The following is a 15,781-nucleotide window of genomic DNA, read 5'->3' as shown; positions in this document are numbered from 1 at the left end:
CAACAATTTCAGCTGAACACGTAAGGAACTGCTCACGCAAAATTGGATAGGATGTGTACTGAGATGCCATTCTGAAAAGCAAGGAGATGCTGTAGGAAGCCTGTTTGCTAACTGACACGCAGAATAGAGACTGAAAACGGCTGTATTTCTGTGCTTCTCATGTGAGAGAAAATGTTTTTAGGAGAGAATATCCACTTCTATAATACATACATTATCAGAGTACAATTTATTCAGCAAGGAACACAAGTCATGTAGACATTCCTCATTACAATTTGCATATATTTACCATAGCGACAGGTAACTAACCATGCTGCTCTGTGTGTCAGATGAAGAAAAGGGTTAATTTAGTGCAAATATACTGTGAAAAAGAAGGGCTCACAAAGTCAAAAGTTTATCCACAGCTATTTAAATTGCACTGAAAGGCAGCAGCTAGAGAGTAATCACTTATAAAGCAAAATCCTGTTCATTTCACAAATAAAAGTCATACCTGACTTCAATGAAACAACCTGTCTGTGAAAAATTTGCAAAATTTTGCTCCAAATGCCCACAAGAGAAGTCAGTAACCTTTCATCTGTGCTGCTTTGTGCAGCTGTGGTGTCAGCCCATGAATTTCAACACCATCAGTCTAGAAGTTAGAAAAGGTGAGCATATCTTTCCTCTTATCCTGAGCTGTCTGGATTGTTGAATTCTAAACAATTAAAAAATCAATCAGTGTTACTGTGACAGAACCACCAGTCAAGATTTCATTAAACAGTGGAAGAAAATTATGTGCTCAGAATTTCCATAATTATTAAGAAACAAATTAGGAAATTTCAATTTATTAGAAACAGTTTTGATTGCAACTAATATTAACTAGATTTGGTTTACTGACACACAACATCCAAGGTAAGTGCTGCCATTCTACCTAATGCCTGATTTTTTTTCCAGCCATCAAAGTGATGGAAAGCAGCGATGTGGTCAAGCTGCAGACTTTGTCTGCCCATTCTTGGGTGAAGTGCCTACTCAGATAGAATCTTCTGTTTGGTTCCAGCTGCCATTAGTTTTATTTTGTTCCTTTGTTTGAAACAATATGGTTCAGGAAAATTTGGCATAGGGGTGTGCATATTTTTTGTATCTTCCTTCTCTCAGCACTCCCAGTTTGGAAAGAAAGGACTGCAAAATACAATAATTTACCAGCTGTAAAATAATACTGCTTAATTAAACCACCCAATCTCTCACTGGTAGCTAATTATTAGCGTGCAAATCCTTCCGAGAATATTAACGTTAAACGTTGTTTTAAAGTTTTACTACTATGCTTTCTCATTAGCATTTGTATGAAGCTTACTATTAATCAACAAAACATAACCTAACTAGAAGTATAGTGTAAGATACTTTCTCAAAGTCAAGATAAAAGTATAACAATTCATATAAACAACATGATCAAGGAAATGCTTGAATTTGATCTGTGTCCCTTGGCAAAAAAAAATGCAGGTAGTTATCTTTCGCTGCATAATTTGCCAGTGTTGCTGTAAAAATCAGTGCTGCCCTGGTTTAGGAGCACCATGAACTTTCTCTATGGAGACCTTTATAATTTTGGTGATGTACTTTTTACTCTCTTTCTAAGTACTTGCTTCACACAACTATTGTACATCTTGCTTCCAGTTTATTGTACAAATATAGAAAATGGACAGAAATTTTCTCTAAAGAGCTTGAAGTAAAATAAGGGACACCAGCTTAGGACATGCAGGATACTCAAAGAAAACAGAAAATTACAGCAACTTAAGAAGTTATTTAATTATTTTCACGTCATCATATCCCAGCAAGAGACTTTTAAGGTGGAAAAGACATAGTATCCCTGAATTAAGTTACAAAAATTTTAGTCCAAAAATTGGCATGGGGAAACAACAAAATGCTGTGCGTCGACATGGTTCATTTGCAGCTCATCAAATTTCAAAATCATCAGACCAGAAATGGAGTTTGATGTCAATGCTGTGAAAGAGATTATGGCAAATGAATTCCTAAAAGGTGAGAAAATGAAGCATTTGAATAGGTGCACACCCAAACGTTTATCAGCTCTAAAAAACACTTCTGCAACAAGATACACCACCTTTTTAATGTGCACTAAAAGTTTATAAAAACCACCTACCTCCTCTGTCCTCTGGAGAGGGCACATTTACATGTACTTTTATCATGGTCATTTCTAAGGTCTCAGAATCCAACCATTCTTAATTGCAAGCCTTGGTACAAAATTGGGGCAGATGTGCAAGCTATATGTGGCATGTTAGGATGGCTAGGGCTTGTTCATTTACTTTAGACTCTCCCCCTCGTCTCTTAAGGCCAGAAGCACCTGGGTCATGATCCAGTATAAACCAAAGCAGATTTTTTCTCCAACATATAGAGTCATAAAGTCCAGTGATGAATCTATTAAAAGGTTTATGGCAGGTCACAGCCATAAGGTCACAAGTAAGGTCACCTCTCAGACAAAAAATGTGTGCCATTTCAAGGTTGGCACAGGTGTCCCATAATAGCATAAAACACACACCAGAATAAAATGAACTTTGCTAAGAAAAGTAGAAAAGTCCCAGTGGCAATTGTTTTAACAAACTGAACTTGCTTCTCAGACAATTGTAAGCATTATTAATCACCCACAAACAGACATTTAAAATGTGATATTCTGTAGCTGTTTGCACTGCACAGAGAAACATGTAATTGCATTGTTACGATGGAATAAAAGATTAGCACACATTTTTTAAATGTATGGATGTGTGTAACACTTGCCAAATTATCTGAGGCAATATGGTGTGTTCCACAAACAAAGAAGGTGGCTTTATGTGAAGTGTTTTACCTTTACCATAATAAGTTAGCGTATGGGAACGTCTTTGTGGAAAATTCTTCAGTTAATGATTTTACTTAAAGAATGGTTTCTGCTTTACTTAACATGGATTTTTACACCGATTCTCACTTCTGTTATGCAGGGACAAAAAAACCATCCCCATCTGGCAAGATAGCAAGGAGAATGTCAGATTTAAAAACAAAAAAATACCACTTTTGCCTCTTATATGAAAAATTTTCACTTGTAACGGCTAACACTGAAATGATGATACTTTGGCAAATCCAATTTCTACAATACAATACATGACATAAGGACTGAGAGTATTTGTAGTTGCTAAAGGACTGCTTTAGCATCTTTCTCAAGATGATCATGGTTTAAAGAATATTATTCTGTGAAGAGTTCTACATTTCTATGTTGAAATTCCTTGCAAAACCAAAGGCTGTTCTATTGCTGAAGCCGCTGTTCCACAATCTCGTTACAATATCAACAAATATTTCATTGGATCAAGTCATAATTAAGATGCTTAATAGAGTCATAAAAATGTAAAGCTCTATGATGCATATATACAATTTAGTTTCCCCAACAATAGCATTTTTTCCACACATAAATTTTTCACAGAAAAAGTGATGGTGACTAAATGTCTCCATATTTTATAGAATTAAGTGACTCCAAAGTTAATTCAAATGAATTACGTATCACTAGAACAATGTTAAAGCTTAAAACTATTTAATTTCCTATAATCTGAGAGTTCCAACACCTGCTATAAGCTAAAAAAAAATAACACTTGGCATTTGTTTACTGTCACAGGAATAAAACCTGCAGAAAAAGAAGCAGTTATAGGTGACAGCTGTTGCTCCTTAAGCTGAAGTTCAACCTGTTTTGTTGGAGGTCATATGATTTCTTGGATTGGTGATCTGTAGAACCACAGTTCTTTGCCCTGTTACAGTTCTCTGTCCTGTTGTGCAAACCCCAGAAAACCTGGATGTGTACTTAAACTCCATGAAGCTCTCCGCTTTGGTATATCAGAACTGAATAGCTTTTAATATGCACAGAGGAAGCTCTTTCCCTTGTTAATGCACATACACACATACTCCTACTGACAGGACATATGGGTATGATGGGACATTAATGGAAATCTAAGCATATTGTTTACCAACTTAATTTACTTGTAAATCTCTTCTCAAGCAATCAGATACAGCAAAACACCTATTACCCATCTCACAATCCTTGTACAAGTGAAATGAAAATAAGATACTTAACTATAACTATTAACTATTAACACTGAATTGGCTGTATCAAGAACCTGAAGGAGCATCTTACCTGAATTGGGTATTGTGTCAGTCTCATGGGCCCAACTTGTATTTCTGTAGTTGAAGCCTGCTAAAGAAGAGCAATACAGATATTTTTTTTCAGTTCAGGTCTTAATAAGACAGCATTTTACATGCAAGAAGGAAAGATAAAACAGAACCACGAAAGAGGCTCAAAGGCAGGCTGGCATATGACTAACAGCCTTAATTTGGCTGCTTTGAAGTGTATCTTACATGATCATATTCACTAAATTCCTATTTTTGCTTTATTTGCCTGCAATTTAAAAATTGTAGGGTTTTAAACAAGGAATCAAGAAACACCACTTCCTTTTACCTCTCTCCCCAAAAGAGTACTTTAGTTACATAGAAGGACTTGTATGTTGCTTAAGACTACAGAAAGCCATTTATTTCTGGCCAAAAATTGCCCTATTCATTTGAATGTAATACAGAACTTGTATTAAAGGTCTTGTGACATACACTAAATAATAGTGTTTTAATGAGTTTGATCAGGAAAGAAGTGACTTTTCAGACAAGGGAGCTTGTTTGAGTTGCAGATTTAAAGCTGTTTCCCAGAACAACTTCAGTTTTCAGGTAAAAACATCACTACCATGTGAGCCATGACATTTTCAGAAGACATGAAAGCACATCATAATTTAAACCTACTGCAAGAAAGCCAGTAGATGTAGGTGGTGGCTGCTTTGTTTGTTATATTTCCTAGGAGTTGGACTACCTTAATACTTTTTGCGTCTTGATACATTTCAATACACTTCTCCTGTACACCACTGATTTGTTTCACTTCAATCCATTAGTTACAAAAGGTTGTTAAGCAACAGAACAATACATATGTCTTCCCACAGATGCACATACTTTTGAGTCTTTGAACCCTTAAAATGTTGTTTCCCTCATGCATATGGAGAACTAGTTGCAAGTTACCAACCTCCAAAAGGGCAGATTCTTTTGCTTTCCTAGTTACCAGTTACCCCAGGTACCTGGGGTAAGCAAATTAAAGCAATCACCCCCCAAGACATATAATTTGACCAAAATCCTAATTGTAGACAGAGTCCCAGGGCCATTCCCTGACACATAGGAATCCTGGAGCATTATTTCTGTGGCATTTTGCTCTGTGATGCTCGATAAGTTTGAGCCTTTTACACAGGCAACACTTAATCCTTTAAAATGCATTTTTCAAAGGAATATGTAACAATATTCAAAATTATTGAAGGTACCAGTATTCAACATTTTCCTTCCGACAGTACAATACTGTGTTAAGTATTAACAGCCTTGCCTGCATGTGAGACAGTGGTATGATGTATAGCTACGACTGGCACGTTGGGCTTTCATGCACCACCGCACATCGATTCTTCTCAGCCCAACAACATACGTCAGAAGGTGGTAATGGGCAGTACTCCAAAAGATTAAACTACAAAGCCTGCCACTGTTCTCCAAAGCAAAAACTGCCTCCAATATAAATGTAGTTAACCTCTCCCTTTCTCACAGAAAAGCTTCACTTCCCACTTGAGCTCCTGCTGTAGCAGAATGTAGCTTAGTGCCTGTAAGCGTGTCTCAACAGAAATGAAAGCACCTATCATAAACCATGACTTGAGAGTAAGATTAGAGAAACAGTTCTCTGAAAGCTCCCACCTTCTCTTCCCCTTCAGCCAAAAAAGAAAAACAGCACATTCACACTTCACTGGTACTATCTAGGAAACTCTTGAATACATTTTTTTATCTTGATTTACTTTTATTAAAAAAAAATGTTTAGAAAATCTGTAAGACTACACAACAGATCTGGGTCAGCATCAGAGTAAAAGCTTCTTTTTTGACAGTGCACAGCTCAAACTGTCTCAGAATGTGTGGATCAAGAACCTGGGATTTTTCAACAAAAGAAGAACGCAGATATATTCGTGTATGCTAGGACACAGATATTTATTTTATTATCCATTTATTAATGCTAGGGAAATACGCTAGGGAACTCACATTGTAAATGAATGCCTTCCACTTCCTACCACTTCAGAGGACATCCAGTTTTAGTCACTCTGTATTGCCAAAAATGGAATAACTGTCTCCAAGACATAGATCAATGCAGGCAAGTCTATCAAATCCTTTACAGAGGTTACTTTATAGATTAGCCACTTTTCTTATCCTGTTTATTGTAAAACAACAACAACAAAATAATCCACTCACTCAGACTCTGACTCAGAGTTTTTCTCCCTGCTGCTTCTGTGTCAGCCTCAGGAATAGAAAACACTAGAAAAAAAGAACATAAAAATCAGGGTCTTTCTCTCTCTTCCTCCCTTCCTTTCAGTTTCAGGGTGTTCCTGCCTTTGCTAACAGCAGGAAAGCATGATGAAAATTGAGAAATCTGAGCCTTCTGATGTAGGTGAACTTGTCCCTGTCCTGCTCTGTGCAGAACTGATAGTGTCAGAATCACAGAGGGATGCAAAATAGGTGCTGTTATATATGAAAGATTGCCATGTATAGCCTTTAAGTCCCCAAAATGACTAACTTCATTACTTATACAATGCACAGAAACAGATGGAACTGTCAAATTAAGACTGGTAATGAACTTGAGTATGGGAAGGATAAATAAACCTTCTTGTCAAATATAGCAAAAAGTACATCTGAAATACTCCTTCCTGAGTCTTGTTTTACAAGCCTAATCAGACCCTTGGATTTATATGCCCAAATTACTGTGGGTATAAGTGCCTGACTCACTTTTTCAAAACTCAGCTATGGGAGGCAACAAGAATAATGACATGTGTCTGGCCTTCACAAATGTCCTATGAATCTCTCATGGGCCTAAAGGAACAAATTCCACATCTTCTGAACTTCCAGAAGAATGTGACCATGTGGACATGGCATAGCAGTGATACCATGACTGCTGTTCATTTTCTCACATAAGTGAATATCACATTGCTGATGATTTCCAATTTAAATGAAGCTCTCATTATGTGACTGACTGCTAGGAAGGACTGTTAATAGATCTGCAGTCTAAATCAATTGGTGTAGTAGCTCATAACAGACTTTTCTGGTAAAACACGGAGAGATAAGCCTGATTCCAAAGAGATCAGTGAGAAAATCCCCAATTTCAGTGAGCAGAGGAACAGACACAGTGTTGGAAGCAAAGAAATAAAAAATAAAGTAACCACCTGGAAACACTAAAAGCTTAAAAAAGTGAAAAAAATTTCGGTTTAACATTTTAAACTGCCTAATATTATTTTCAATATCATTATAACATCCTAACCAATCTCCACAGGAATAAGTTATTAATCAAATAATTAGACAAAATCAATGGCACTTTCTTAACTATTATGCTTTTTTGTAAATCAGTGATCATCAATTACCTTACTATCATAGCAGTGACATTAAGCAAAATGGAGTTACTGCTTCATTAAATTTCCACCTTTCTAAATTATCAGTACAAAAATCTTTACCCCCTTATGCCTGCAGACTTACAGCCCCTGCAGTTTATGAATCATCAATAATTACCAACACACCACTGTAATTAGTGTTGACTAATTACTACAGAAAAATCTTCTTGCATAATTCTGTGCTGCTCCAAAGCAACAACTGCAGCTGCAGCCAAACAAGCAGTGAAGCAAGGTGTAGTGGGTTGACCCTGGCCAGATACCAAGTACACACTAAAGCCGTTCTCTCACTCTCCCTCTGCAACTGGACAGAGGAGAGAGAACAAAAAACAGCTAAGGATTCATGAGTTGAGATAACAGCTGGGAGAGGTCACTTGCTGATTACCTTCACAGGCAAAACAGACTCAAAGTGGGGATAGTACTTAAATTTATTACTAACAGGATAAGAGCCAAAGAGTGAGAAATAAAACAGTCTTAAAAACACCTTCCTCTTCCCTCTCTTTCCTTCCATGTTCTCCCTCCTTCCTCCCAGCAGTGCAGGAGAATGGGGGTTGAGGTCAGTTGTTGTTTCTGCCGCTGCTCAGGGAGAGGAGTCCTTCCCCTGCTCCTGTGGGGTCCCTCCCATGGGAGACAATCCTTGATGGACCTCTCCAGTGTGAGTCCATCCCTCAGGCAGCAGTTCTTCCCAAACTGCTGTCCTGTGGGTCACTCCTCCATGGGGTGCAGTCCTTCATGAGTGAGCTGTACCAACGTGAGTCCCCACAGGGGACACAAGTCCTTCTCGGGAAAAACCTGCTTCAGTGTGGGCTTCCCTCTCCACAGGTTGCAGGTCCCTGGTAGGACCCTGCTCCATCTTGGGCCTCCCACAGTGTCACCGCTTCCTTCATGCATCCCATGGCTTTAGTGTGTACTTGGTATCTGGCCAGGTCAACCCACTATACAAAGGTGTTGTGAGTTCAGCCTCCTGAAAAGGATGGATGTGCCAGTTGAGAAGCATCACACAGATGCCAAGGTCCCTTTGGACACCCTTTTGCCCTGAAGGCTCCTTCCCTCTACCCTCTGTATCTTTTTTCTCTTTAGTTACTCTCACACTGGTGCATCCCTTCCTTCACCTTTGTAGTGTGTTTTCAGATCTCTGTCCCTTTGGTTTAGTACATGGGTAACAGGACTCTCTTTTTGACCCAGCTTTCCTCTGGTTACATCTCCCCATATTTGCTAGGGCTCATTTGCACTTCTCTCCAGCTTGCTTTCCCCCATCCACACCTCTGGTGAGAGCTGACAACTCAGCCTGTCCTTTGGCTCTTACCATTTCCACTTTTGATTATACCACTATTTCCAATCTCAAATCACTTGGTTTTGTTGTTGTTGTTATTTTGTTGGGTTTTTTTTGTTTGTTTGTTTTTTTTTCCCCTGGCCAAACTACAGTCCTGAAAAGAATTACAACCATGTATGACCTCAACACAGGCCTTAGCCAGCTTGAATTCCCTTATGAGACACAGGACACAGAGCTATTTTCTAACACCCCTGGCCTGGAGCTGGTGTCCTGCTCCTCTGCTTGCTACAGCACACCTGACCAGGGTGCCCAGCTTCTCTTCCACTGTTAGCAGAGTTACACTCCTTTTCTTTGTCTTGCCTTCTTTAGCAGAACTATATCCCAGTCTTTATCACCTTTTACTTTTTTTATCACTTCTGGTCCTTTCAACTCCACTGGCATTTTTGTGTAGTTTAACACTTGGCAACTCTTTCTCTGTTTGGAGTCTCCTCGTGTTTCTTTTCCAGCTTCAATTGTTACAAAGAATATCACTTGACCTGTTCAGCAATTTGTGGACAGATTTACAAAGTTCTTTCCACCTCTGAGTCAAAAAGTCACTAAATGATAAGCTGTCAAAGACTAAGTAGGACGAATCACTACACACTCATACTGCTGGTGAGCTGGTTCTGTAGGACGAATCACTACACAGTCATACTCCTGGTGAGCTGGTTCTGAACTAGATGCCTTCTGGCTTGACCTCTGTGGCTTTTTCAGACACCATCTTTCCCTGCCTCATTCATTTGACCTGCTGCCTCTGTTTGTCCTCTCCATCCACCAGTACAGCTACTCTCTTTCGGGAACCACTGCTCTCTGCCACCTCTGTTGTCAGAATCTGTTGGTCCTTTTTTTTCTTTTTTTTCCTGTTAAATTCCCCTTGCTGTGGTTTCCAGTTAACTTTTGCATCTGCTTCCCCAGCTGCTCATGCCCTTCATTTTCTTGGCTCCCACTAGAGGACTGCCTACTCACTCTACTCCACAAGCTCCTCCCCTCATGCCAGCCAGCTGCTACCTTTCCAAGGAGTCCAGAGGAGCATTACATAGTTGAATAGCTCAACTCTGAGGTTAATGCAAAGTCATGTTATTTTATTTCTGAAAATAATGATCAAACACACATACTGTTTAGAAGAAATAAGGTTTCATCATTGTTGACACAGCCACTGCAATCTCTGCAAGCATCTGTAACAGAAGCCTGACCCATCAGATACATAGGAACTGGCTAAAAAAAATGCATATGCATTTTGAAGAAGTAGTCTGTTCATGACATATGTGACGACACACATTGAGGCATGCAGCATGAAAACACTACATACACAGGCAAAAAACTGGACCCCAAATCCACAAAGACATCTAGGTTTGGCAGGCTCTATTGTGCTTTGTAAGTGCATGTAGCTCAAGGGTAGAGTTCACAAATCTGTGTCTGGTCCTTCTGCTTCTCAAAAGCAAGCAGAATTGGGATGAGGCCACCCCGATGCCTCCAGTTAAAGCTATGTCACTGCACACAAGAGAATTGAAAATTTACCAGGGAGAGGAACAAAGTCAAGGGAAAGTAGAGCCTTCCCTTTCGTGACCATTTTCACCTCTGGGTGAGGAAATCAGGCTCCTGTTGCATACTCTCAATCATGACCCTTGAACACCTTTTTTGCAGTGACTTGTGTCTGAAAAGAAGCCTAACTTTCTTTCCCAACTCCCTCTTTCCCACTAATCTTGTCTTTACCTGGTGGGAGAGCACTCATCTGGGAGAGAAGCATTGGAAACCAAGCATGGCTAACCATAGGCTATCATACACCAGATGCACCTGCCCACTGTCATCTCTGCATTTCCCTTATGCTCTGAGAATATCAACCTAACTTCAGGGGACCTGCCATAGAGATGTCTCTGGCTGTGAACTCCACGTATTCTTCAGCGTGAGCCACGTGCCAAGATTTCCTAGCTTAGTAGAGCTGAGATTGGCAGCAGTTCTGGAGATAAGCAGAAGTACTCATAAAAACATCAAAGTAAGGATCAAATGCCTGAAGCTGAATTTCTGTGAATTACAAAGTTGATAACATATTGAATGTTTTTATGTTTGGTTCTCAGAGTCAGCTCCTACAACTGCTTCTGGGTAAAGCTGAAAAGATCTGTCTGATCAGAATCAGCTTCAGGAACAGATGTCAAGATTTCTATCTTTCTTCCTTCATTTTCACTCCTCTCAATACTGTTTCTTGAATTATGTTTCAAATAAGAAATTAGGAAAGTAAGCATTCAAAACCAGAGATCTGTTTCTTTTCTGTATCTCACTCCTTTTCCCCCTGTGCAATATAATTCATTCATCAAGCAATTACAGGCAGTAGTGATAGTATAAACTTCCTATTTCAATTTAAAATCATTGGTAAGGAAAGAAAAGTGAACCAGTGGGATGCAGACAAACCTCTGAAAGACATGGGGAAGAGAAAAGGGAACAAAGGGCAGCTAGCACAAACAAGTCACAATCAATGGATCATCCTAAGGACAACAAAAACTGAGAAAGAAAACTGTACCTCTGTCAGGTTGCTAGAGATTTTAGATGACTGCTTGAACAAGCAAGTTGACACTTGTAAAATAATCCTATGAGCTCTAATATAATGTGCCTGATATCAAAGGATAACCTAAGAAAGAATATTATTTAATATTATTTTAGGACTTTTTGCATTCTGTTCATACTTCACTAGTGGCTGCCTTGCGAATGCATTGTCATAATAGGACAATAGAACAATCAAGTGGAAAAGACACTAGTTCAGCCATTATGGAGCTACATTTGACAAACAAACTACTATTGTGGGGCAGCCCTCAATTCTGCTCACAGCAGCAGCTACTTATGGACCTGTCAATGGCACAAAAAGCTCAAAACTCCTTAATCCATAGAGGGTAGTCCAGACGTATTTTAGTTCCATAATTTGCTGATTAAGGCTTTCAACAGAATATCGAAGCAATCCTGCAGGATTGTACACACAGTTTCTCACCATGCAGATTTTTCTCGTATGGATTCAATGGTCATGATCTGCACCTAGGTGCTACTAAGACCATTCAAAAATTCTGATTCTTGATGTCAGCAGAAAATAGAATTGGTGTCCAAGACACAGTTGGTTGAACATATTTGATTAGGATGTTCCTTAATAAAACACTGCAAATCTCTGGGGAGATTTCTAAACAAATTCCCATGTTCTTTTTAGAAACACTGTGAGGAACAATCAAAAATTGGTCAGACAAACAAATCTTGGCCCAATATCCGATCTTCAGAAGTGGCCAAAAGCAGATGTAAACTGAAAAATGCAAAAACAGGGTAAGCACAGTGATACTGTTTCTTACGCCACCTAAGCTTGATGCTTATAGCTCATCTCAGGTTATGCTTTCCTGTTCACAAAACAGCAGGGCATGTAAATTAAGATTATACTTTTCTCCACTGACCATGTACAGTGTTTCAAAATCTACAGCAGTAGGAAATGGCCTCCCCTTCTCCCAGATATTCAGAACCTGAAAAAGAAGAGCCTGATTAATGGCTTGAGATGCTCAGTGGAACAGCAATGAATCACAAAACTTTTGGCTTAAAGGGACCCCTGAAGGTCATCTAGTCCCTCCAAGTGGTGCTATCACAATGCTATCACAGGTCAAAGATCCCTTTTCAGCATGGCTGCTGTGCAGGCAATTACACCGCAGCCTGTATGGACAAGAAAGGAATTAAAATCTGTTTACTGGACAAATGGTTTAACTCCCAGACTACAATGTTCTTAGATTTGTGGAAAGAAAACCAACTACAGAATGCAGTCACCAATGACATCAAGTTTATTTTGAATACTGACTTTGTCAACAGAATTTTCTCTGAAAGTGTGTTTATTTTGTCAGCACACACATTTCACGTCACTAAATATGCATGGCAGTAAGTTATGTTAATGTCCTTGCAGTGTGAAGATGCAAGGGGAAAACAAACTTTTCCAAATATCTATCAAAGTAAACAGAATCTGCCCAAGACTTGTGGGTCTTGGCATGGTGAGATCTCTTTCTGTAAATCTGTTTATAATTACTGTCCATTCTCAAATTTGAAGGAGCATGAGTCACACACATTAGTGGGGAATCCAATCAAATCTTTATGGGGGGATCCAATCAAATCTCTGTACACCAACCCTAGCAAAAAACACAGCAACTAAGCCTGAACTGTTTCAGAAATACATGCACTGGTGTTTACGAGAGAGCAAAATTCAAGACTATAGATACAGAAAGATTTAAAAATTGTTCCTATTTTCATCTTTGTATGTTGAACTAGCCAAAAAGTAACTACTGTGAGGACAGGAACAAAGATCCAAACAAAACAACCTTATGCTACCATGTAAATTTATGGTGAACCCATGCTTTCAATGCTGTACATAATCTTTTGTTTTCCTTGAGATAAATTAACCAAAACTAGAAAAATTAAAGAGAAAGCAACAAGAATAATCATGGTATTCCAAGGCATTTTTTGATGACTAAAAAGACTAGGCTGCTTCTGCCAGAAGAGAGCTATCTAAGGAATGGAATAGGCATCTATGAAATCATGAACAGTGTAGGGCAAAACAAAGAATGACTCATCAGTAGTATCCACAATACAAGAAATATGATGTTTCCCTTAAAGCAGGCCACTGGAGGGGGTGTTGGTAAAACAGCAGTTGAACAAAATTTATCAAGTGTAGGCCCCTGTGTTGCTGCAGAACACATCAGTAGGAACATAACTTCAATTCACAAGCCCCTCAGTTATAGGTTAAAAGAGGCCCAGGGAACAATCCCTCTCCATCTACGCTCTTCTCTACCTGTTGTGTAAGGCTCCTTGTGCTTACTCGAGACAAGATAACAGGCAGACAGACCTATGGTTCAATACAATAGATCAGTTCTTGTGCATGGCTATTAAAATTGATAAAAAAAAACTGAAGTGAGTTTCAATACTAGAAATTTCAGATAATATGATAATAGATACATGAATGGAAACAGCTAGAGCATAAATCTGCAGCAAGATACTAGTGAAATAAACACGATCTTCTTCCACCACCTCTTGGTCTAGGTAAATACTCATAACTTAGAAAGCATAGAGTTAGTCTGCAATCAAACAATTACTTCAAAATTAAAATTAACTTTGTCTTCCAAACACTGACTAAGAAAAAGCATCTGGCAGTTGTCTGCATACACCTGAGGGTCTCTGAGATCAGCATTTGCCCTAGAGACTGTTCGGTTCCCTTGACTTTGCCAAAAAACAAATCCCAAGTTCTACTTCTGTGCTGGGTTGTGGGAGGCATACCTCCAGGGTTCTGTGATGTCAGCAAGAGCTTGCTGGAAGACAGTTATCACATTTGAAACTCTTCTTGAAAATTAGCAAAGGAAGAAGTTAAGTATTTTACTATGTGAATATTCAGGAGTTTTCCGCAAGTCTACTTCTACTAGGAAAGGACAATCTGTCTCCTTTCTCTTCATCAATGTATTGCTGGCTTTTGTTGCTCCTTGTTGAAAAATATTTTAATTCAGATAGATGTTGACAATGTCCTGGTTTCAGACATGACAGGATTAATCTTTTGGAGTAGCTGGGAGGGGGCATGGCCAAGACCCTGTAGTTATTCTATACCACCTCACATCATTGCTGGGGGCAGGAGGGGGAAGGGACTCTCTCTATTCCTAGGAGAAGGGGTTCCTTCCAGGCAAGAAAACTTGGTGGATGGAGTGGTCCAGCACTGTTTATTGTCAGGGGTTTTCCATTGTTTCTTTCTCTTATACCTTCTGCTATTATTATTGTTACTGTTACTGTTTGTTTTCTTATCCCATCGCTGTTTCCAGTAAACTGTTCTTATCTCAACCCACCATCTTTTCTTTTTGTGCCTCCAGCTGGAGGGGGAGGAGGGGAAACAGCAGTATGGCTTTAGCAGGATTACTAAATTGAAGGATGCCATTCCTAAGCCATGACAGACAAGAAATAGCATGCTCTCAAATAATTTAATGCTACTGTTACAGTAGTGAATAATCTATCTATTTTCTTATTGAAGGACATAAATATTGTTGTCTTGGCTTCCATTGTTTAACATAAACTATACAGAATTTTACTGAAAGTGAATAAAATCACTAAGACTATGCCCCTCAATAGCCTGAGAAGAGTCAGACGCAGCACCTGAAATACTGATGTGCAAGTGCACGCATAGGCATTATGGACCCTACTCCAAGGGTTAAAAGGAAAAAAAAAAAACTTTTTGACCCAAGGTATGTGCTGCATTTTTAATCTACCATTTCTCCAACACGATTCACTGTAGATACTACTAGCTATCAATATCAGCCTAAGGCTGGAGTGGGTAGCAGGCCGCTTCTTCAGAGATGCATGATAGACATCACCATCAGAGCTTTGGCTTAGTATCACCTCCTCTTATTTCTTCTCTTGGGTAGACATAGCTGGAAGAATTTTTTTCCTGGTTCAAAGAGGTCTGCTCCTATTATTTTTTGCCAGCTACAGCAATGCATCTACATACTATCTTGGCCTAAAACCTCTATAAAACACTACATTCCTCTTGCTGGAACAAAGGGAAAAAAAACCCAACAAAAACCAGAACAAACATGTTCTGATGAGAGTGCGTCATTTATTGAAGTCTTCTGAATTGTGTTTCACTTAGAAAAAAACTCAGCATTGAACTTTGATCTACATTTCACAAAAATACCAAAATAAGCTCCAGTAAAGAAAAGGGTATTGTATCTAAAGAACAGGAATATGTCCTTTGAAGACATAATGGTGCTTCTTCCTTGCTCCTTCACAGTCAGACAGTGTTTGTTTTACAGCACTTCTGTCCTGTTTGTTCGAGTCTGGAGACAGCCAGCTGAAAACAACTAGTTTGGCCTTTTAATTAAAATGGTAGCATCTGCAAGATATGTCTTAGAATTATACCTAGAAACTCTATCAAAACAAACAAACAAAAACAAAAATACAAACCCCAACAACTCCAAATTGCAAATACACAGTACAAATAGCA

The 15,781-nt window shown here is 39.0% G+C and overlaps 1 protein-coding gene across 6 annotated transcripts in view; it reads right to left on the bottom strand.

Moving 5' to 3' along the window:
• The window catches only part of PDE8B (phosphodiesterase 8B), a 74,184-nt gene that overhangs the window by 37,722 nt on the left and 20,681 nt on the right, over positions 1–15,781 (bottom strand). For 2 of the 6 annotated variants that reach the window (XM_027709918.2, XM_027709919.2), the window contains exon 2: positions 4,133–4,192. In XM_027709918.2, coding sequence (XP_027565719.1) covers positions 4,133–4,192 — 60 coding nt within the window. Of the gene's footprint in view, positions 1–4,132; positions 4,193–6,303; positions 6,343–15,781 lie in introns of those variants that run through there. The other 4 variants (XM_027709920.2, XM_027709921.2, XM_027709922.2 and 1 more) reach the window with 3 other exon arrangements.

This window comes from Pipra filicauda, unplaced genomic scaffold (genome assembly GCF_003945595.2).
Source record: "Pipra filicauda isolate LSUMZ 115617 unplaced genomic scaffold, ASM394559v2 scaffold35_size7292922_pilon, whole genome shotgun sequence".
NCBI classification, from domain to species: domain Eukaryota; kingdom Metazoa; phylum Chordata; class Aves; order Passeriformes; family Pipridae; genus Pipra; species Pipra filicauda.
Note: the sequence above shows the minus strand (reverse complement) of the source record. Positions and strands in the feature narration are given on the sequence as shown.